The sequence below is a fragment of the Echinops telfairi genome, unplaced genomic scaffold (genome assembly GCF_000313985.2).
Source record: "Echinops telfairi isolate 266 unplaced genomic scaffold, ASM31398v2 ScPeMD7_7412;HRSCAF=8450, whole genome shotgun sequence".
NCBI classification, from domain to species: Eukaryota; Metazoa; Chordata; class Mammalia; order Afrosoricida; family Tenrecidae; genus Echinops; species Echinops telfairi.
The window spans coordinates 6,247,788-6,272,564 of record NW_022111312.1 but is presented as its reverse complement, the minus strand read 5'-3'; the positions used below and the strand labels follow the sequence as shown (position 1 = coordinate 6,272,564).

Genomic DNA, 24,777 nt, shown 5'->3' with positions numbered 1-24,777 from the left:
CTGTTAACCTGAAAAGCAATCTGGTAGCATTTATCATGTTAATTCGTTATCGAGTAGTGTCTCCTAAGGAAATAATCAGGTAAATAACAGTGCTCATGGATATTTACCAGTGATCGTAGTTATCATAATGAGGAAATTGGACGATTGTCCAGTTGTTGTGGGATGGTTATTATGTTTTCTTCAAACAATAGGTAGACTTATATGCAAACATTTAAAATTGTTTTTGAAGAATATTTAGTAATGTACAAAAACATAAATGAAAAATCAGAACTAACACCATACAGTGTGTAGTTCTTACTTAAAATATACATGTACTCCGAAAGCATAACAGAACAAGAAATATATTTCTAGTTATTATCTCTGGTGGGATTATGGAAAATAATTATTTCTGGTATGATTCTGCTTGTCTTGTAGGTGATTTACTTTGATAATCAGAGTAAAGCAAGTGGCAAAATGAAAGTCTAATTTATGCCAACACTATGCTAGCTTTTACTGAGACTCTTCACTGAAGATGTTTACATGTCTCATTGGGAAGAATCAGTGACCATTTTAGACAGTTTTAGTTTGGATATTACTATTTTCTTAGCCAGTTTTGGAAGGAAGGCATTATTTTCTTCAACATTGAGGAAAGGTGAAATTCTTTTCTTCAATGCCTTCTTTGTAGTGATTGATTGTTTTAGTGCTTTATATTGCTTTTAGTTGTGTTACTGAGAAATAGTACCCCCCCCACCCCATGATACTTGCTTTTTAACAAACAGCGGGCTGACGAAAATGATTGGTTTGGTGGGAGGAAGGAGATGGAGTAAGAACTGAATGAATATACAAGGGGAAACATGTACTGTTTGGGTTAGAATGATATTTTGCTATCAGTTTTGAACTCATTCTTTACAGCTACTTAGCTTAGGACTTCTGCTTTTATTTGTGTTGAAACATCTTTGAAGTTTCATTCCTTAACCCCAGTTTTAAGGAATCTTAAACACAAATGTGCACCATAGAATACAGATAAAAGTGCCTGTTTTCTAACGCGTCTTGTTAAAGTTTCCATGTTTTAAAATGTGCTTAAACAAAAACCCAAATGGCATTAGGGAATTGTTAAAGAAACAAGGTTTTTCTGTCTGTTACATGTTAAATAATATAAATAAATTCCTGATGACTCTGCCTTGGTTTTATTAGTAGCTTCTACATAAATACCCTTTTGGCATTCATGATGAGGCATCATGTCACTGCATGGTAACTGCTCCTCTGAATAAAAATGACTTAAAATGTAGCTTCTGGATGGAAAGAAATTGAGGAAATCCTCTGAAAGAAGTGATTTCATTTTAATCCTGCAAGCTTACTCTATTTTACCTGGTTTCTGAGTAAAATTTATAACTCCAATAATGAATCATCGTATGATAAATAGATTTGTGACAGGACATTACAGGAAATAAAGGTTTAGGTAAATAAAGTGATTCAGTATGAAATGATTATTTACGTGTTTTGTTTTGGTATTTAATATAAAGTGCCATGTAGAAAAAAATTAACATTCTGCCACGTCACCCCCCCCACCCTCCCTTCAAAATTCAGAGAGGAGAGTCACACATGCTTCATTGGGAGGGATCTTAAGAGAAGTTCAATGTAAATGTTTGCTGTAACCAATATGCTTCTTTAGAGTTGTGATTAGAGATAATTATCAAAACAATTCCACTTTCTTGTCCTTTTTTCAGGCTGAACTCACGGGAATCAAATGGCGTAGGTACAATTTTGGAGGGCATGGGGACTGTGGACCCATCATTTCAGCCCCAGCCCAGGATGACCCAATCCTGTTAAGTTTCATCCGCTGCCTGCAAGCCAACTTGCTGTGTGTATGGCGTCGTGATGTCAAACCAGGTTGCAAAGAGTTATGGATATTCTGGTGGGGTGACGAACCCAACCTAGTGGGTGTAATACATCATGAGCTCCAGGGTAAGTGTTTTGTATTTTTCTTACAAAATTGTTTGCATTGTGTGCTTTTGAATAATGAAAAATTCCCGAAAGGTTAAGGCAGTTGTTGAAAAGAAAAAGCCCACTTGTTGAATTGGCTCACCTCACCCTCACCCTCACCCCACATCCAGTTCTTTCAAATTCCCTAGCCTGTTGTGCTTGGTCTGTGGTGTAGAAAGTAAGGCTGGGCATTACCGTTTTTTAAATGGTAAGGAATTGTGAATCATGAGCGAGGCACAGTACTGTGAACATAATTTTTTCTTAGCCAGCTCCTGTTGTGTGGAAATAACACGGTGATATTTTGAAGAATGGGTAATACGAAGGATGCAGGCTGTTTGGGGCATAACAAGTTTTACCTTGAAAATGCCTGGATTTTATGTAATTATGTGATTAATTTAAGTGATTCAGAAAATTTGCCCCACTGTTGCCTCAATTTTGCATCTGATATCTGGAAACTGATATATTGACTGGTGGAAATTTTACTTTTTCTTGTAAAAACTTTTGCCTTTTACCTGTTTCTATCTAGTATGCTATGGAATTTTTCTAATGCAAGTTTTATTCTTTGGTTAGAATTTTAACTTTTTTGACTGAATCTCCAAAGCCAGCTTTTATTTTCTCCAAACTTCTCTTTATTTTGTTAACTAGTGATTGATGATTTTCAGATGCTCTTTGTAATGCCCGTTAGTCGATGTTTTAAAAATTTCTACATGTCTAAGGGGTTATGTATAAAATTCTACCTGACACCTTTCTTGCTTTTCTTTGCAGCCATTTTTCCCCTACCTTCCTTCCTGCTTTCCTACCTTCCTGTCTTCCTTTCTTATCTGTGATATCTCCTGCCTCCACAGCCAGAGGGCAGTAAATCACGGTGGACCAGTTGAGCTGTTTACCTTGTGGTCCATTTGTTCAACTGGAAACCTTTTCCCCAGGATTTTTTAGAGTACTTAGTTGATAGATACAAGAATTTACTCTGGGTCCCTGAGTTTACTTTACTGGTCAATCGGTGGTTGTATAAAAGTGTCTCCACATACCTAACAACATAGCTGTTTTCATATGAAGATTCATTAATGTTTTAAGTTCTTTTTTGGTTGGGGGGAGAATTAAGGCAAGATTGACTTCTTAAATTATGTTTTAGAATTACAGAAATAACACAGCTTAATTAGAAAATTAGAAAAAACAGAGCCATGAAATGACGAGGATAAAGGGTCCAAACCCCATAGTCTAAAGCAGATTTTTAGTGTTGGATGTTTATGTACAAATGAAAGGACCTTGGATAAAGGCTTGGAGTCATCACCTGAGTTTTAGGACAAGTAAACTGGTCTGGAGCTTAGGACTTGAATGAAATAGAGAGGACTTTGAAGCTGAGATGGCGGGTCATATGACAGATTACACTAAAGCAAGGATGAGGAAATTGGAATCGAGACAGAGATAATACATTAATCAGAGATATTAAGCTAGCAGTAATGAACAAGATGACCATAGTACTGTAGTATGTGGTTTTATTCTAAATCAAGGTGTGAACACTTCTGTTTAGTTTATGATTAACATTTATTTACATTTGGAAATGCTGATCATTACATAATGACCTCGTTTTTTTTAAAAGTACACTGATCTCGTATAAAAAGATTATTAATGTATAGGCATTTCTTATTTATTGTATTACTTTTTTGGCTTTAGTAAATGCTTTTCCATGTTTTCTTCTTGAATTTTAGAGATTAGTGTAGCACACTAAATTGACTTTCTTAGTTTACCAAGGAGTCCCTGACTGGTGTGAGCTGTTAAATGCCAGACTACTTAGTTTGCACTACAGGTTGAAGGCTCACATCCGCCCAAGTGGGTCCTCAGAAGAAAAGCCTGATGATCTGTTCCTCAAAGGCTAGGCCTTTGAAAACCCTCCGGAGTGCCTCTACTCTGCACATAGGGGTTGCCATGATTCAAAACTACGTTGAAATGTCCTGCCTCGTCAGTCTCCTCTAATTTAGAGCATTCCCAAAGTTGCATGTCTGTCTCTCTCGCTCTCTTTTTTTTTTTGTCATTCAATGATGTTGACATTATTGGAACGAAACAGTTCAGTTGTCCTGAAAACTGCCTGGGATTCTGGCCATGTCCTCTTGTTTCCTCATGATTACATTAAAATCAAACACCTTTGACAAGAATAATGAGTCGTGGCAGGTCCTGTCAGTTTGACCCAGTATTGATGACACAGAGGACAGTGACGATGAACATGTAGGTAGAATAGTGTCTTCCAGTGTTTGTCCAGTGTATGTCTTTCCCCCTTTCTAATTATTAATTAACTTTGGGGTGAGACTTAGAGATTCGGAATAACTTTCTCCAACAATTTTTTACTCAGTGGTTTGAGGGAAAAGCTAATTTTGAGTCTATTTAAAAAACAACAGACTTCCTGAACTATCAGCTTCTATAAAAGCTGTGAAAAGATCAAATGAAGGCAGCAGTTTAAATAAGTCACAGGAAAGGTGGAAGGTAGGAGAGAGGAGAAAGGATGAAAAATATACTGAAGATCTAACCAAGGAAAATTAAAGTAACAAAGCCAAACTCTGAGAAGGGACAGCTTCCAATTTTTTTTAATTACTAAAAAGAATCGAGACTGAATTTTAAAAAATCAAGACAATAAAATATTTAGGGATATGGTACTGTGAATCTTACAATCTGAACACTTACTAGGTGCTTGATTTCTGGTTATCCTTCAATGAAACAATGAAACAAAATAATTTAAACCAATAATTTAAACCTCTGAGGAGCCCTGACGGTGTAATGGTTATGCATTGGGCTGCTAACCACAAGGTCAGCAGTTTGAAACCACTAGTACAGTGCTTCTCAACCTTTCTAATGCTGCCACCCTTTCATACAGTACCTTATGTTGTGGTGACCCCCCTAACCATAAAATTATTTTCGTTGCTACTTCATCATCATAATTTTGCTGCTGTTCTGAATTGGGCGACCCCTCTGAAAGGGTCGTTTGACTCCCAAAGGGGTTGCGACCTATAGGTCTAAGAAACCCAAGGGGCAGTTGTACCCTGCCCTGTAGGGTCATTATGTGTCAGAATCAAAACAGTGAGCTTTTTTGTTTTCTTTTAAAAAAATTCTCCAGTGAAAGGCACAATAATAATAATCAACATAAAGAAACAACTGCTATAAATATAAAATTCATTTTCTTTGGGTAAAATATCAATCATCTTGAAATTACACACACACACCCCCCCCACCCCATATCTCCCCGGTGGGAATTCAGTCACTGACTTGCTTTCAGCCTGTTTTTGTATATTTTTTCATTGTCATTGGCCAATTTCTGATTGATAGGAAATCATTAAGTTGAGAAGGAATTATTTTTTATTATTTGGATTTGTTTAAATGTAAGTGTAAAATGCTGGTGATTTTAAAAACAGGCGGCTTACATACTTTGGCAGCATTCCAGATTTGTAGTATGTATTTCAAGGAACTCTGATGGCACATTGGGTTAAGCCGTGGATTGCTAACCACCTGTCAGCAGTTAAGCCCACTAGCGACTCTGGGTGAAAGACAAGGCTGTGCCACTGTGAAGACTTCCAGGCTCAGAAACTCGTAGGGAATGATTCTACTCTGTCCTGTAGGGTCACTTACTCTGAGATTCCATGAACTCAAATGGCAGTGGGTAATTAATTTCATGAGACACCACTTTTAGGGAAAACATGCATCTAGTGGGAAAAGGTGGCTGACTCTAAATAGTTTCTAAAGTTGATGCCACTGGGATCTAAATGCTTCAAGGCTTTTGGTATATAATATTTTTTGGTGATTCTTTTCATACTTCCACTACTTACTAGTTTCCTGTATTTTGGTTTAGAGAGAATTATTTTGCCAAAGCTATAAAATAGTAGGTTTCATTGTGTGATGATTATCTAAATGATTCTAATATATATGTACTGAAATGTTAGATTTTAAAGATAATTATATCCTTAAGAAGGAAAATTAAATACTTATTATGACTTTAGAAAGAAATCCATATTGTAAAATCTCAGTAAGAACATAATGACTTCAGAATTCTTTCATATAAAGAATAGAAACAAATATAACAAACTAGATGGGATTGTTAAACTCAGTGTGCTTGAAATTGAGAGACCATCCTAAAGTCTAACTTTTGAATGTAAATAAAAATGATGTGTTACCACAGGCAGCTTACTGAACCATGTAATTAGGTTTTTCTATGAAAAATGAGATATTTAAACTGAGATAGTGGTGAAATAGCAAGTGAAAGGCTTATTTTTCAATGATATGAAAATTAAACAATTGGTGAAAAATTAGAATTTAAAGATTGTTGCTTTAGGGGAAAATCTAATTTGATTTTTGTGTTTGTGTGTGGGTGGAGGTTTATTGATAGATGTGGGCACTGTAGCCTAGTTTTATAAAAAGTCACCTACTTATGGAAAATAAGTCTTGAGTAAAAATCCTTATTGTTAAGGTCTATGAGTCATCTGTGGAACAAATAGAGTTGAAAATTTACCTGAAACTAGAGAAACTTAGCTTGCTTTATAATTGATTTCCAAAACTCACTGCCAACGAGTCAATTCTGACTCATGGCGACCCTACAGGACAGAGTAGTACTGCCATGTGGGTTTCCAAGACTGCAGTGTTTACAGTACAAAGCTTCATCTTTCCTTCGCAGCGAGATTGATGGTTTCGAACTTCTAGCCCAATGCGTAATCACTGTGACACCAGTGTAATGAATATAATTAGTTTCAGTGATGACTAAATTGTGACTGATAGAAATATTTACTGTAGTAATTCTAAGGGTCACCATATTTGATTCCTCCCTTTAAATAGAAAACTTCAAGCTTTAGAAAATTTTGTACATAAAGGTGTTAACCATTTCTTTATCTAATAAGACTTTTTCTTTGTTTTCTCACTTGTTCAGGGAGGGTGATATGTAAGAAACTGAATGTGGAAAATTGTAGAACAGCTATTATTCGAATTTAAAGGCCTAAATAATTCAATAAAGAAATTATAGTAGTATGTTTGAACATTAAATTGAACTAGGCTTGAGAAGAAAAATTAAATATATGAAGAACACCCTTTGCTTTATAAGCAGATTTCTTTGCTGATGTTTTAAACTGACTGCTTGATCTTACTGATTTAGAGTATTTAACGTTGTAGGCGAAACAAACAGTGACACCCTCTGCAGTCCAATGGGTGCTTTGGAAGAAAGGTTTGGGGACTGGATCCTATGGTTCATCGGTCATGAGAGTCCTCTCCCTTTTCTACTGTCAGATTTAGCACACTCAGAAGGACACTGGAGCCGTTATGATTTACAGTCATGTCACTAGCAACAGGGGAACAGAAAACACATATTTTTATCTTTTGAAATTGAAACCAATGTTTGTTTCAAAGCTATATATATCTTGAACTGTAACATACTTTGAAATTATTTGACTGTGCCATATAAAATGATTTGACTCACTGTATCAGACCCATTTAAATAAAGCTCACATAACTATCGCAGTGCTATATTTACATCAAATTCACTTTTCTATATTTACAGAAAGAATACCAGCTTGCATAATTTGAGACAGAGGGCTTGACTTTTTTGGCTTTAGATATTTTCTATGACTGTTGGTAAATTTCGATCCCAATAGTTTCAGCTCATTCATTTAATCTAGATCCTCTGAACTGAGTGGGTAAAACTGATAGTAAAATAAATAAAACTTGTATTAAAAACTGACATGAATGCCACAAATTTTTGCTTTTATAAAGCATCTTATCAAGATAAATGCATTGCATTGTCCTTAGAGATAATTGTCCTCTTCCTTTTAGAGATCTCTTATCATAGAGCCAGACTTTGAAAAATCAGAAATGTATTAAAGAATGGGATAGCTTTTGGGTGAAACAGGAAGTAGTTGCTGAGGCCACCTTTAATCTAGGTTGCATGATCCCTAGGTTTGATTGGAATATGATAGCCTACCCAATTCATTGATCTCTGTGCTTAATTTAGTAGCCTTGACTCTGTCGAGGAAACTTTGGACTTCGAACCACAAGGTGGTTCAAACCCACCAGCTGTTCTGCAGGAGAAAGATGAGGCTAAGTGTTACTGTAAAGATTTATACCCTTGGAAATCTTAGGCTCTCTGGTCACTATGAGCTAGAAGCAACTTGAAAGCAGTGTGTTATTTGTCATTTGTGCTTAATTTGATGAATGATTGTTTGAAAGAATATTTCTGGATGGTTTGTTCTGTTTTGTAATGGATATACAAGTGGAAAGTGGAACTTCATATACTCAGTCATGAGTATCACTAGGAACTAAGAGTTTGCATTCCCTTAAAAACATTTTATTGGTAGCAATTGCACCTAGATTTTTAATTTCTTAAAAGATCAATTAACGAAACCCAAATTCACTACCATTGAGTCATCCTGACCCTAAAGGGCACACTGTAACTGCCCCATAGGGTTTCCCAAGGTTGCAAATCTTTACAGAAGCAGATTGCCATATTTTTTACCCCAAGGAGTAGGGTGAGCATCTGAGTGCTTTTATCGGAGTGCCACAGGGGCTGGCTCCTTTAAGAGATCAATTGCAATTCTAAAGAAATTTTGTGGAAAGAATCCAAGAATTGGTGTCTGTGGCTTTAAGTGTTTCATTGCTGAGCTGCAGGCCTGATTCTACCTGAAGAGATTCTCAGTGAATATCATTATGGCTAGTAAGTGTTGGATAATTTCCTTTAAAGCTCCATCTATGTAAATATTTTTGAACAATTTTCCACAAGTACTGGGCCACATACCTATTTCTTATAAACCCGACATTGATAAAATGCACTCTTTGTATAATTGGGCCTTGTTTTCATCCTGGCTCTTTCATATTGTGATTTGGCAGTGAGTTCAACAGAATAAGCATTATCCTCTTGAGGCCCATCTAGGACTGAACTAAAGGGCTTCTACAATATCCACATGATCATACAATTAGTTCTTTTTTTCCCTTTTTGGTGCTGCGATAGTGTAACTGAATATGAGCTGGTTGCCAGGGTATTGTGGAATAACACCCTGCAGTTTGCAGTTAATCATGCAGCAGAACTAGCTTGTTTAGAGAGAGAGAGAGAGAGAGAATATAAGATAAAAATTGGGTGACAAAGAAGTGTCTTTGTGTGGAAAAGATTGTGTGTATAAAACTATGCAGTGAAGGTTAGTGTGTTCACACTTATGTGTTTATCATTAGTAAATGATTCCTCCTGCTTAATTATCAGACGTGAAAGATCTTCCTTTAAAATATTTCATCTTTTTATGGCTTTTAATGGGCTGGGGACAATTCCTTCTAACTGGATTCTAATATTTTATAAGGCTGACATTTACACAAGTAGAAAGAATGTAAATACTTATAGAATGATGACTTTTCAAAAGGGGGAAGTGTGAATCTGTTTAATAAAATTATTTTACCTTTTCAGAGGTAATCTTGCCGAAGTGTAAGCTATTTTAGTGTTTATTATTTGTAAGAAGCTGTATTAATTTAATTTATTCATTCACAGTGAAGTAGATTTAAAGTAAAAGAAAAATTTTAGTGCCCAATTTAAGTTTCTGGTAAGAGACTCGTAGTTTAAAAAGTGATCTGTAGACATCAATCAAGAACCTCAATTTTTTCAGTTACATTCATAAATTTTGGTGGTTGCTGCTGCCTAAGAAAGTTTGCTGGTGTGCTTGTGAGAAGATGCAAATGCCTAATGAGCACATTGTCTGTTCTTATGCATGGAGACACACTCTCCTTGTTGTGTATTGGCAATCAAAGAGCATAGTACCTGGAGCATTACTAATGCTCTGTGACTAGCTTGCTCTCAAATTCTTGTAGTAAATTTGTGTTTTTATGAATTACTTGACTTGTGCAAATGATTGGCTTATTGTGGACAAATTACCCATGACCCTGATTGTTGAGGGAGGAAACAGCATTTGTTGACAAGGACTCCTATTACAGAGAATTTGTGTTAAGCCACGATTGGTTTCATTAAGAGTGCTAACAAAGAAGGGCTCTTGATTTGAGTAGAACATGTGGCTGAGGCACTTATCCTCCTCTCTACAGTACAAGCTTCATTAACCAGAACTCAGGTAGCCAGAGCCCTCAATTAAACAGATTTGCTGACCCATCCCCAATAAGTACATCCTATTTTACTGGGGAAAATGACTTAATGGAGCAACATCAGTGATTAGTCCAGATCTATGTGTGGTTCCCGGCATTGCTGGGGAAATGTGCTAAGGGGCGTTCAGGTCTAAAACTCCCCCATGGGTTGCCCTGGGGTAAGGCCTGATTCAGCGCAGTTGGCCACACATTTAAATTTATAGTAGTGTATAAAATAGTAACAAATAATCTATGAGAAGAGGTTCTGTAACTATTCTTGATTTTCCCGACTGTGAACTGTTGTCACTGTTAAATGATTTTTTATAGTTAGAATGGTGTCCGTTTATGTTATTTTTCAATAGCTGTTGACTGAGTCAACACTCTGATATGTGCTGTGTAGAATACAGAAGTAAGTTAGGAACATCCTCCGCTATTCAGAAGTTGACGCCTTCTAAGGGAGCATTGTTACAGGGCAGAGAGTAATGTGTCCTCAAAATAACCCCCCACCACTGAAAACCCTCGAGTCAGTTCTGACCCTTAGCCACCCGGTAGGACAGAGTAGAAACACTCCTGTTGGTTTTCATGACTGTAACTCCCTTACTTAAATAGGAAGCCTGTCTTTCTCCCACGGAAGACTGGTAGTTTCAAACTGTTGTGCCCTAAGCGGGTAATTATTGGAGTTGTATGGTAGGAGGAAAAACTTTGATAAAGAGGTGATACTTGAGCTGAGCCTTAAAAGATGAGTGGAATTTGGATATGTGCCACATGTGGGAACATAAAGTAGGAAAGTTTGGGATGTCTACGGAAGAAGATTTGAAAGATGCAAGCAACATTGTTTTCAAAATGCGTACTTGGTGGTTAGCAGCCTAGTATGTGGCTCCCTACGCCACCGAGATTCTTTGAAAATGTTTATTTGGTAGAAAGGTGATGAGCTTGCACCACTAGGCTGAGGAGTTTGGTCCTTAACAGGTATTGGAGGTTTTTTATAGGACTAGGTGGGAAGCTCACCAAAAGAGGCCAAACTGCCTGGTGCAGGGCTGTATCTGACCTTTGCTCCCATTGTAATTCCAGGACTGATAAAGTGCCTGGTACATCCTTGTCAAACAAATTACTGAGCAAATGGATGTCTCTAGCAGAGAAGTAGGGTAAAGGCTACCAATCTAGCCTCATTACACACGCCTAAGCACCCCTGCATCCTGGATCACATCGGAAAACATGCCGTTATGTTTGGAGACGGTTTTCAGGAACGTATGTGACTCCATTTGAAAGATTTTCTTGATGCATTGATTTTTGTTTTCTGCACAATGACGAGATAGTGATATCTTTAATGTTTTGTAATTTCTTAAAGCTGTAATTTTTTAAAACTGAGAAAATGTTTTAGTAAAATTGGTTTCCCATCGATTGTTTTTTAAAAAAATGTATTATTAATTGGGAGTTAATACTATATATCATATCATCTCATAATTAAATTACACCAAGCGGTCCTACATTATTTTTTATCAGGTTATAGATAGCACATATTTTGGGCAGTTAGCAAAAAGCTTGAGTTTTAATTGTCCTATGGAACAGATGGCTGTGGAAGAATACTATTTCTTTGGGCAGGGGAGGGTAAAAATGCTTAATGATATTGTGTGATAAGCCTTGTTAATTTATAAATACATCATGGATTGAATGACCTTTGCTGTCCTACATATGCTTTAAAATTTCCAGTCCAACACTAGCATTGATATTGCTACATAGAAATGATTAGGTAAGATTGCTTGGCTGAGGCATCTGAGAAAGTCCTGAATGTTTCACTACAGAATCAAGTTGACAGATAGCTTTCATTGAGCTTTCTATTTCTCACCTTGAAAGCTGGAGTCAATGACTAGCTTTTCAGCTTCTCATGGTTATTGACTACAAGATAAAATGAGATAGCGTATGACTTAGAAACATTTTTAGTGTCCGTGTTCATCTTTTGTTCTATCATTATGAAGACAGCCTGTTGGATCTGCTGGCTTTCTAAATATTTAAGACGGCAAGTTTAATATTTATACTTTGAATAGATATTTTAATAGACAAAGTTGTTCAATCCCCTCCAAGGTGGTGTGTGTGTGTGCGTGTGTGTGTGTCTATGAGCGTGAGAGTTTACAACCCTGCACTTCTAGATTTCCAACATAAGTTGAAATTTTGATTTGGCGGCACGTGGAACGCAGCTGTATCTCCCAGAGGATGATTGCAGAATCCTTCCATCATTAGTGAATCAGACCATCTTGGCCAGGAGCCATCGATCATTCTTTTTCCATTTGTGACCTTAGCTCAGCTGGCATTCAGCAGAAGTATAGGTCATGGATCGTGGATTACTCTGTCCCCTTCACCTTCACATATCTTAAGATGGAACAGAGGCCAGGAAGAAATTTGTCATTCTTTTGTTGTCTTTTACTGTAGGAGAGTTAGAGGCCATAAGATAAGTGTGGCAAATAAACTAAAATAAAGAATTGGCTGTTCAAACCATGCCTGTTTTGCTGATCTGTGTCGTCATCCAAATATACTCACCTTTTTTTCTTATCTGTGGTATGAGGATTACAGTCTGGTTTTTCTGATGCCGCTCCTGAAGTGAGTATGAAAAGTTGATAGAGATTTAAAATGCTGTATAAATGAATGCATTTCATAGTCACGTTTTTGCTTTAATGAGCTTTTCTGTTGAAATATTAAAACCTATATGAATTTATATGCTAAATAACGATGTGATTTTATAGTTTATTCTTTGGTCATACTTCTACCTGTAGATACAATTTGAAATCTTTCTACTGGACATTACCGTGTAGTAGTAGTTATCTATGGGTATTTGGTTTAGAAACATGATCCCCTAAAGCTGACTGATTTCTGATACTGGTGGTGTACGGATTATTAATAATACTTATGTCCTTTCTCCTAAGAGATTTTATAATAAAAAGTCAAACTATGACCAGTATTGTTTTAGATAGGATTGCTGTCTATCTCCTGAAAAAAATTGCAGTCAGTATTTGATGCACTGTACTTAGCCCTTGGTCAGAGTAATGATTAGCTTTTACATAAAGTATCACATATATAGAATGAGTAAAAATATTTTATTGAAAAGGATTTTTGTTACTGCTATTTGCTGTCCAGTCATTTCCGACTCGTGGTGACTCAGTGTGAGCAGAGTAGAATTGTTCCTTAGGATTTTCAATGCTCTGGCCTCTTGGAAGCAAATCACCAGTGCTTTCTACCAAGGAGGTTCCAAGTGGGTTTGAACAGACAACCTCTGGCCAGTAGTCCAGTGCTTAACCATCTGCACCACCCAGGGACTCCTTAACAGGAATACTCACCCCAAATTCATGTTTTATGCCACAAGAAACCTACTTCCATTTCCACATTTGGTCTTTATTTGCAGAAAGTTTTTATTTATGCATATTGTACCTAATTTTATAATAGCAGTAAACTAGACATGAATGATGATGTGAAATAGTTATATGTTGGAAACTAGGAGCCAAACAATAACCAAATATTTATAGTTGATTTTTTTATGAGCTGGGCTCTGTGCTAGGTGCTTTATCATCAGTCTGTCGGTAGAAAGGAGTTTGGGCTTTGCTGTTTCTTTTTGAATCTTAAACTGGATGATGTACAGAAAATTTAGGATTCTGCTGATACGTTTTTATACTTTGTGTTTATTTAATATATTATTATTTCTTATGTGACATGTAGAACAGGACTAGTAGTTAGGAAATAAATGGTAGCCATCACCATTTTGAGACTGTTAATTTAATTAGTTGAACACTAGAGGGACTGCAAACTAATAACTTTGGGTTCAGTGGTTTGTTAGTTGGAAAGCTTCATTTAAATAGTAGAACCACAGAGCAGTTTGTCAACTTTTTGGTCTTCACACAAGTAATGTGCCCCCAAATTACCTCTGGTCCTCTTAACTTACGTGGTTAATGCTCAGGTATGTAGACTTTTCAGTTTAACTCCTGCCAGTCTAGGTTTATCAAAGCAAAGAACCTGTGCTTGTTTACCAGACCAAACAAACTCACTTCCATCCAGTCAGTGCTGACTCATAGCGACCCCCTGTGGATTGCCAAGACTGTAACTGTTTTTGGCAATAGAACACCCATTCTTTCTCCCGCAGAGCTTCTGGTTTTGAACTACCAACCAATGAGTAACCAATAACTACACTATCAGGGCCTCTCTCCCTTTAAACCCAGTATAGCTTTAGATGGCCTGCTGAGAGGAGTGGGATCCAAAAGTCTACTGTGTATATAATGAGTTCAGGGTTGTCTCTCTCCTTTTTTTTTCAGAGTTGTCTCTTGAAAATAAAATAAGAATTTAGAATAAAGATTAATTGGGACAGTGCTGTAGATGATTATGGGAGTTTGATTTCATGATTATCTGACATATACTTTATGAAAAGGTTCATCAGTTTATTAATGGATTAACATAATTTCAGTGCTTAATTTAGGTGGGTATTACAGATATTTCTTACTAATTCACTCTAGAAGCTATTTGGCAGCTATACAAAATGTGATAAAAACTTTTCTGGAGATTGTGATGAGAATTGTATGAGCCCCCAATAAAATAATTTTAAAAAACCCACTTTTCTGGAATTCTGACTCTAGACATTTAAATATTTAACTGATCTAGAAACAGAATTTTCGTTCAGTTAGCTTTTTATGCTCAGAATAATTTTGCCTTAGAAAGGCTATAAATTTAAAATCATTAAAAGAATTATACTGGTCTGAGTTGAATAATAGAATGCTTCTGGAAGTTTGTCTTGATAGTTATTCAGGGATTTCAATCAGGGTCACTTGAAAGAATTCCTAAAATTCATGGAAAGATTCATGAAGTGAAGGGAATGGATGTAGAAGTCATTATTTTCTCTTGAATTAATGATCTTCTCCTTTTTGAATTTATAATGTTAAAATATTAAAATTCTTCTCCCTAAGTAGTTGTGTTATAATGTCGGCACGCTACTAAAAGTGCCTGACAATTGCTGTAATGGTTTACTAATTCTTATTTTTTAATGTAGTAGATAGGAGCCCTGGTGGTGTGGTGTAATGGTTATGCGTAGTAGGGCTGCTTACCACAAGGTCAGCCGTTTGTAACATCCAGATGTACAAAGACAGGTTTCCTCCTCCTTTAAAATGAGTTAGTCTCAGAAACCCACAGGCACAGTTTTTCCTTGTCTCGCTGTGAGTTGGAACTGACTAGATGGCGGTGAGTTGTTGTTTTTTTTCTTTAAATATGGTAGATAAACACGAATCCTATAAATATTAAAGTTAATTCTTCATATTTATGAGTAGGCAGCTTATTTTATTTTCCTTGAAAATTTAAAATAAGTTCAATTATATGTAGAAAGAGAAATTTAAAAGCTTGTTGTTATATTATTGATATTCTGTCTACTTCCAAAATGCTTCTGAACTGACTAAAACTATCTGTGGAATTGCCTTTTTACCTTAATAGCCACTGAAATTTTCTGTTGCATTTATTTAGGTTTTAATCTGTCGTTTGTGTTTTTTTAAATTGAAAAACTCTTTACTGTTCCCTTCTTGGGCTTCAGATTTCTGAAACCTAGGGAGGAATATTTACATTCCCACTGGATTCGAAAGGCAGTTATTCTGTGGGAAAACCAGCACTAGATCATTTTGCTGATTGTCTTACATGCTGCGTATATGCTGATAGTACTATATTGAAATGACAGATTTCTTCTTGGGTTACGTGGAGATGAAATGGGAGCTTGAAGAAAGAATCCTTTTGAGTATTATTTCTCTCAAAAGTCTGACCTTAATGTCATAAAAGAAGTGCTGGTTTACTGCATAGGGAACTCTTTTTCTGGAGACTGAATTTCTGGAAAATGCCAGAAAGTACACAGAGTACTGAACTGTGAATTTCAGAGTAAGTGTAAAGTTAAGTTGGATATAAAAAGCATGTTTTTGTTGTAACTGTTGGCTGGTTGACATAATTATAATTGTTGGAATTGCAAGAGTCATACATTTTCTGTTTTGATCTGAGTAAAAAGTTATCTGACTTTGATTTAGGCCCAGTACTTTCCTATTGTATTAAGTACTAGATTTAAAGAGATTATTCTACTTTTGGAGTTAGATTAAGGTTATTGAACACTCATGAGAATAGGTACAGAGAGAGTATAGTAACTATCGTACTGTTTTCTTTTACCGTGTATAAGCCAAGTTTTTCAGTATATTTTTAGTGCAGTTTTTGTGGTAAAATTAAGAGCCTCGGCTGATATTCGGGTCGGCTATACTCGAGTAGCTATGGTATGTTTCAATCTTTTCACTACTTAATTTCAAAAGCCTAATTAAAGAGTTGATTATATAACCTCTATGTTACTTACCCTAGGAAGCAGGGGAAAGTGCAGAATTCATTTGAAGAAACATTTGTTTGGTACTTGGCACTGTGCTCTGACTGGGAGGGATAGTCAGTGCTCCAGAAGATCTTGAAATTGAAAATTCATTTTCTCTAGAGACGATGAACACTTGAATTTGGAGAATCGTATTTTAACCATTCTTGGGGTGTTTGCAGGCTCCAATGGGCTCTTCACTCTGGATGTGTCTTTTTGATCGGTCAGTCTTCATGTATTACTGTACTTTGAATATGGGTCAGGTAACGTGCAATGTAGCAGGCATTTATTCACTGGTGAAGTAGACAATTCAACTCATGCTCTCTCAGAGTTTTAGCTTTTTGTAGAATAATGCATAAGTAAACAGTTAAAATGCAGTATGCTAAATATTCTCATAAGGGAGGGTTTTGTCTTTTCCATAATCATCTTCTTGCTGGAGTGTCAAAGATTGTATATTAAGTTTTGAACAATTAGCTTATTTCCCCCAAGATGAAGCAAGTGTTTTTTCCATGCTTTGCTCTTAGAACCATAATACAATTGCTTATATAAGCTTGTCTTCATTAACATACAGGTTGTTATCTTCACCCTGGTGGATTGTAGCCCACAAGTAACCTCTGAGTCATGTTCATGTCATGCTGCCTTTCATGGGCAGTCATGATTTCAATATGGTGAGAGCAGACATTTCAACACACTGACTTAGAGTCTCCAGTTAATGTTCTATCAAACTAAAGGGAAAGTCTTTCCAAACTATCATAATTGAAAAAAAAAGTCAGAGTACCAAAGCCTTTTCCTTTTCAGTAGATGACAGTGGACTTTGGCCAAACGTTTCCATTTAGCTGCCATGTATTCGTCTGGGGTGGTTTTACACATTGGTTGCAGATTTTCTGCTAGTTAGATACAGCTTTGTCAGAGTTCACTGTTGACTGAAACACCGTGGTGGTATGTTAGTGTTTGCCACAATCATCATCTCCCAAACCACCAATACATTAATGTATCCCTTACATTAATGGGAGGGAGCAGTTAGTATGGGACAGGCTGCGTGGCTCTTATATTGGTCAGTCAAATGACTTTTCACAAGTTGTTTCCTCATATTTACATCACCAGTGAGCTCTTGGTGTTCTTGAGCAACTATTGCCATAGTTTCTTTGTTCCCAGCTGCTTATATAGCTTCCTCCAGAACAGTGGTTCTCAGCCTTCCTAATGCCACGACCCTTTAACACAGTTCCTCATGTTGTGGTGACCCCCTAACCATAACATTATTTCCGTTGCTACTTCATAACTGTCATTTTACTACTGTGATGAATCGGGCGAACCCTGTGAAAGGGTCCTTAGACCCGCCAAAGGGTCACAACCGACAGGATGAGAACCTGCTCCAGAAGCATCTCTCTGCGCACCTCTTTCCTAAGTCAAAAGGTGAGTCTTGGAGGTGCTTGGATGCTAGTGAGAGTGGTGGCTATATATAACAATGTACCGTTTGCTCATACTGTGAGATCTCTGATAGAGGTTGACATAGTGCACTCGGGGATTTTGAGGAGGAGATAGAGGGAGTCCTCAAACTTTTGAGAGGAAGTAAGGTGTCTTCCCTAGTAGGGCAATAGTTAATTGCTTGGCAACCAACCAAAGATTCAAATCCATCCAACTTCTCCTCAGAGAAAGACCTGATGATTTTGCTCCTATAAAGACTTCATGCCAGAGCATTCTATGGGGCAGTGTGCTCACTGCAAGATCAGTGTGGTTTAAACCCACCACTCACTCCAAGGAAGAAAGACGAGGGTCATCTGCGCCCATAAAAAATTTACAAAGCCTCAGAAACTCCATATAAGGTTGCTATGAATTGGAATCACTTCATGACTGTGGAATGAGTAGATTAAGTGACATTTTAAAAGGCATTTTGAAAAGTTGAGGGCAATGTATTGCTTCAGGAGCAGGGGAAGAAAATACTGTCTAGTAAGAATAAAAAATAAAAGCAGAGACACAGAAGAGTAGTCTAAGTGATGGATAGAATGTCATCCTGGCTGTTGAGAGGGTGTGGTAAAAGGAAGGAAGAGGAGGAAGAAGTGAGCTTGCAAGGATCATGTAAATCAGAACACGAGGACCTTGACTACTGAGCTAAGACATTCCCACCATTCCAGAGCATCTCTTGAGTGTCAGAGAATTATGGGAATGAACAGTTCAGAGGATTGATGGGGGCAACAATGTGTTAAGTGGTGGTAAGGAGACTATTATTCTGTATCATTCTTGGCGTGAGATTCAACGAGGGCCAGTAAAAATGTGATTTGTATGTTTTTAATCCCACCTGGTTTTTGATCCTTCAATATTGAACTTCATGTGAGAGGAGAGTTTTAATTTATTTTCCTTAAAATTAATCAGCTCAAGGGTAGGGAAATGAGTTGGACCCATGTTTATCCATTAAACATACATTAAACAATTTTACTTTTGTAAATACTGTGCTGGACATTGTAGGGTTGAAAATGAGGTGGTAGGATCCCAGCGTGTTGGGTTTTCATTCATAGTGCACTATGACAGGAGAAATTGAATTGAATTGGATTGAAATCAAGTAAGCTTTGGGTTCAGCGTGTAGTGGATATGTGATTGAAGAGGGGAAAGACAGTGCCCATGGTAGAGGCTGGAGGAGTGGTAAAGTGGAGAGTGAGTGGTCGAGACCAGAGACATAGGTAGATAGGAACCAGGCTCTGAAAGAAAGACTTCCTTGGCTTTATCCCTTTGACAATGAGCGCGGCAAAGTGTTTGCATGTTACGTGGACTATGTGGCGACAGATTTCTCCACCACTTCTGAGGGGAAAAATGCCTGTAATAATGCTTTGTCACTTCGGAAGGAAAGATATTAGGGAGTGCTCACTTACAAGAAGTGTTTAATATCATTTAGTCTACTTCCTTTGGTGATGGAGAGAAGCACAAACATTTGTTAAAATATGCTAATATATTCATCATAAGTGAAAGAAAAATAACATTTTTTTCATCTCCTTCCCACCTTTTCCTGAGCATTAAAAAAAAAGTTTCTGTCAACGTAAGACTATATGATGATATCCTGAGATTTTTTTTGCAGATTAGGTAATTTGTAAAATTGAGGTGGTTATTGAACATATTAAAACCAATTGCCACTGAGTCAACCCAACCCCTGGCAACTAACCCTGTGTATCAGAGTAGAGTTATATTCTGTAGGGGTTTCAATTGCTGTTTTGGGGGAAGCAGATCTCCACGTATTATTTGATAGTACTTGTGTGGGGCCAGATTGGTAGGTTTATATTTTCAAATAAGGTGACCTGAAGTTAGTTTACCAGTCCAATAAAATCATAGGTCTATATTAAAATGCAGCAAAGATCATTGTGGACCCTCCTTTCCCCCCTTTCTGAAAGTAATGCAGCACTACTGCCATTTGATAAATTAGAGTAAGTTATTTTTTTGTGACATATTTTCATCCACATTTGGGCTGACTGTAAATATAGCATTGCAAATCTGATTTTGTATTGTTTATTTGTATTTTGAAAATATCGAATGTAGCCTCATTCCTTTGAAATTGGAACTCTGAAACGTACAAGTTTTAAAAAATTTTTGATAGTCTACTGGAAGAGAGAGTTTCTTGGTAAGTACTTCCAGTTTCATTAAATGGCTCTTGATTCGGAAAACTGAAATATTGCATAATAAGGTGAGTCAGATGGTCCAAGACACAGTGTAGTTTCTTTGTTGTTGTTCCCATGACTACAGCATATTGGCAAGAGGAGATTGTATTTTGTTGTTATTTAACCTACTCTATCAATTAAAAACAAAAAGGTGTTTTAGAACTTTGTATCCACTGAAGTTGTTTACATAAGCCAGGGATTCTTCACTTATTTACAGTGTGATTAAATTTACACTTTTTAAAGATGGCTCATTGTTCTGTTTTGTCCCCCCCCCCCTTTCTGTTTCAAGGTGTGTGTGTGTAAGGGCAATTTATATGAGATGGAGATAATATTTTGTTTGTTAGGTATGAACTTTAAATACTGGACTGATGAGCATAGAGATCAGAACGTGTTTCTTGGCAGTTTTCCTAAATGAAAACGAAACAACTCTCCTAAAAATGTACCTCTTGAAATAAATGGTTCTCTCATTTGGTGTCATGGTCTTTAGGTGTAGGCAAGTCAGAAACATCGGATTTAGGAATTTGGCAGAATAAATCACAATTTTGCTCATGGGAGGTTAAAAATCTCCTGCCTTATTTTTAGATCGTTGGGAGGTCTTTCCATCCTCCCCTTCATCCCTGCCTCCTTCCCTGCCCTGCTTCCTATCGGTCTTCTGGAAGAGAGTTTGGTAGGAAAGGAAAACCTGCCAGGTTCATAGAAAGGACTGGGAACTTGAGTCTAAATTGTTCATATTCGTCAGGCTGTGCAAATTATACTTATATATTTCTACTTTATTCCTAAATGGACTTTTTCCAGCATTGCATTTTATTTTAGATGCTAGTATAGCAACTATAATGACAAGAGTAGTTGCTTTTTCTGTAGATCTGCCACCTCTGATCACCATAGCAACGTCTCCAATGACAGCCTACTTGATCTAATGGGAACATGTCAAGGAGTTGCCTTGCACATTCTTGCCCTCTTTCCGAGATGGTCCTGGGATGTTTAGTTTCAGGAGAACGAGGATAATGTGTAGTATAATTTTCTCGTCACCCCTTCTGGTATAGTTTTGTTGTCTATTAGGCCTACATAAACTTTTAGGAATCACTTGATGCTCTTGATAAAATATTTTAAGCCTACTGTTTTGTGTAATTTGATTGCTAGGGTCACACACACTTGATTTTGTTTTCTATACATGTGTTTTACCTTAGCCTGTAAGTTAAGATGCTGTTTATTTACTTATGGGGGATTAGCGGAACAGCAAAATAGCCCTGTTGGTGCTGTGCTCAAGTACTCAGATGCTAACCAGTAAGCTTGATGTTCTGAATCCGTCACCTTCCCAGCAGAAGCACCAGATAGTCTGCTTCTTTACAATTAGAACCTTGGAGACCCTATGGGACAGTTCTCTTGTCTGGTAGGGTCACTGTGAATTGGAAGCAGCTCCATGTTCACATTTCTTTCCTTTTATGTCAAGTGCAGGCTTGATGAACTTACTATTTTAGGCTAGTGAAACATTAATTTAAGCTGCTCCATATGCACTGTATTTGTTGAGCACATTTAACTGTAATTATTTGGCTTAAAAAAATCTTTCTTGCAGAAAGAACAACTTGATAATAAGTACAGTCATAGGATACTCTTGGAAAAAAAACAACCCAAAGAAAATTGTGATACTGCATTCTGTGGTGTCAGAGTTTTGGTCATTTCACATGAGAGAATCTATTGTTCTTGAGTTAACCCTTCTTCAAATAGAAAAATAATGATGGTATTAATTTTGAAGCATTTGTAAAAATTGAGTTAATCATCATCATTATAAACAATTAGCAACTTAATTTCCCATGGGCTTCTCCAAGGGTGTTATTTATAAACACTGCGTTCTAATTACAGTGATATAAAATGGTTATTTGGTAGATTTGGCTTTCTCAGAGAAAATGTTCTGTATGCTTAATTTAGTAAACATTTGATAAAGCTTACCTTTTGTGTGGTTTTGATAGGTAATTATTAGATGACTACATTGCTGTCCTCATGTTAGTTTAGTCTTTTTAGGAATATATCACAATAAGTAACCTTTCTTAAAAGCATCAAAATGTTAAGCTATTGTTTCTCAACATAGTCCCTGTCTAGGCCTTTGTACTTTTAAAGGTGATGTTTCTTCTCTGTCTTCAAAGATTTCCGAGTTACTTAATTTTTACCAAATTAGCTTAAGGGCCTAAAATTGTATTCTTTTAAAATGTCCTTTGAATTTTGGGAATAAATAGAAGTCGGAAGGGGCAAGATCAGGGCTTTAGGGTGGATGTTCCTTAGTACAGCTCTCCCATCCTTTTACTTACCAATGTTATTTTTACTTTCTTAAACTCCTACAATACGACCCCCTCTCCCTCCAATCAACCATGTCCTTTGCAAAACATTTGTCAAGGTTATTCTCTTGGAATCCCTCCGAAACGGGCACCATAACCTTCTCAGATGATCTCTCTGCCTTGAATTGAACTGGCCTAGCGGATCCCCTGGGAAGCCACTGTTTTGATTGAACTTTTGTTTGAAAGCCCCTAATGAGAAAATAATCATGCTTCATTAACCACTGGGAATCATGGCCTCACCAGGTTGAGACGTGTTTTGGGAAGGACACAATTCGATCTGTGACTGTTGGCTTTGGGCGGTTTCTAATATTGAAGGAGGTATTAAAAGGAAATTTTAGGATATTTGATGTGTATTCCATGAAATAGGGTAGTTCATTCAACGTCCATTTATTAAATGCTCTCTGAAGGAATTGGGAGAGGGAATAATATATTCATTCCATTTTTTCATTTGGCTTTTCTGCTTCCCTTTAGGAATGTAAATGTGGCAGCACTTCAAAGCAGCTTCACTTGTGTATAGCTGAAGGGCCAGATGTACAGTCTAACTTAGACGCTTTCCTGAAATGATTTCACCGAAGATTGTGATCCTATGAATGTAGTCTTAGGCAATGTGCTATTACGGTGATTGGAATTCATTTCAAGGTTACTCTGCTAACCAACGTTACTTAAGAGATGCATTCTATAGACTAAATCTGCTTGACTTCCCTCTGCTCCTTCCCCAAATGCCCTATCTCATGTCCTGTATAAGTTGCAAGGGGGGAGGGAGGACAAGTGAATTTGTCTCAGATTATTTCCATTCAGCTTGTTTAGTTTGTGGCAATTCACTGACCATGACATGAGAGTAGTTTAAGAGAGTAGGGCAAGGGAGAAGAGGGGATGACTACTTGTTTAGTGTCTTTAGAAGTGTATTTTAGGAAGAAACCTACTTTTGGTTAAACCATGTTTAAATCTTAATCGAATGAAGAGTCTAGATTATGGTAGGGCCAACTGGAAATCATCTGGGTTTACCACAACTCGTGGGCTCTATATCATTTGCGGAAGTATCATCTTGTTTTGATTTTGGCTTTGGGAGACCTATAAACAGGTCTGGAACAAATCTCTGTGGCAGGTAGGAGATTGTGCCCTAATAGTTGTTTGACCCCTTCCTCAACAGTTGGGAGGAAACAATGAATAATAGTAAGAGAGAACCAGAGAGGACAAGCATGGGGCTGGGAGGTGATAGGTGGCTGGGAGTATTTAAATTGGCTTAAGAGCACAGTTTCTTCAAAGTGTGTGCAGTGGTTATGGGTTACCTGGATGAGGCATCTGAAAAGGCCAGAGATAGACAATGTGGCATAGTTGTACTAATAATCATTTTTAAGCATAAAACCTTGATAAGGAACAAACCCGTATTGTTTGTGATTTTTCTGGGGACAATTTGAAAAAATATTTCCTCTAAGTAGATTTTAAAGGATGTGGAACATATGAGCTGTGTCTTCTTGGTTTCTAATTCTTCCCCAGGAATCGGAAGGCCTACTTCCTTTTAACACACTGGGCATATTTAAAGTCCACTGCTAATGGGTATCTAATAATGTTGGGAATTTTAAAAACTGCTAGGCCCTAAGCACTCACCATAATCATTGATCAATCTTGTGTTAGGTCCATTTTTTTTTTTAGATCCATTTTTGATTTCACCCCCCCCCCCCCACACACACAGAGATGAAGATTACATGTTTATATGTGATAACATTTTGGTTTACATTTTCATTTTTAAAATCATACTTTTGATCATGTAACACCACTTCATTTTTCTTCCTGGTGCTTTACTCTTTACACAGAATACTTTGAGTTAGCTTTGCCCCTATCTTCTATGATTAGAATTGTTAGCTATTATTTGAATTATTGTTGATGGCAAATTGATACAAATGGATGTGAAGAAACATTCCAAAGAGAGAGGCACATTAATTTTACCTTGTGAAGTGTTAGTCAATTATTTTTCCAAGATGACTTTGTGAACTTTTATTGTTTAATATTATTATGGACTTATGGATTTAAGCATATTGTGATCTCAGTCTGTGACCATCATTATCTTTCTAAATGTTTAAATGTTCCTTTTCCTGGCTGGTAGAGGCCTGTTCAAAGTGGCTTCTGGGTCCTATTTATGTGCCCTTCATCATCAGCATCTTACTTTTTGGGTACATGACGTTCCAGGCTTGCTCTGAACATTTCCTGGTCCAGATTAGGAATCAGCCACTTTGCCCAGGTGGAATTCTGGATCCTTCAGGTTGGGGGGCATGGCACTTAGAGACCACATCTGTTCACAGAGGTTCACAGTCTTGTCGCTACTAGTCAGACATCATTTCTAGACCTTTTCAATGACCACAATGAGCAACTTTTTTTTTTTTAAGAGTAATTTATACTATTAGACCTTCAGCTTCTG

At 37.0% G+C, this 24,777-nt stretch overlaps 1 protein-coding gene across 1 annotated transcript in view; it reads left to right on the top strand.

Moving 5' to 3' along the window:
* The first annotated feature begins 797 nt into the window (after window positions 1-797).
* The window catches only part of MED13L (mediator complex subunit 13L), a 229,361-nt gene continuing 205,381 nt past the window's right edge, over window positions 798-24,777 (top strand). Inside the window, exons 1-2 of the mRNA XM_045296704.1 lie at window positions 798-802; window positions 1,652-1,944. Coding sequence (XP_045152639.1) covers window positions 798-802; window positions 1,652-1,944 — 298 coding nt within the window. The remainder of the gene's footprint in view (window positions 803-1,651; window positions 1,945-24,777) is intronic.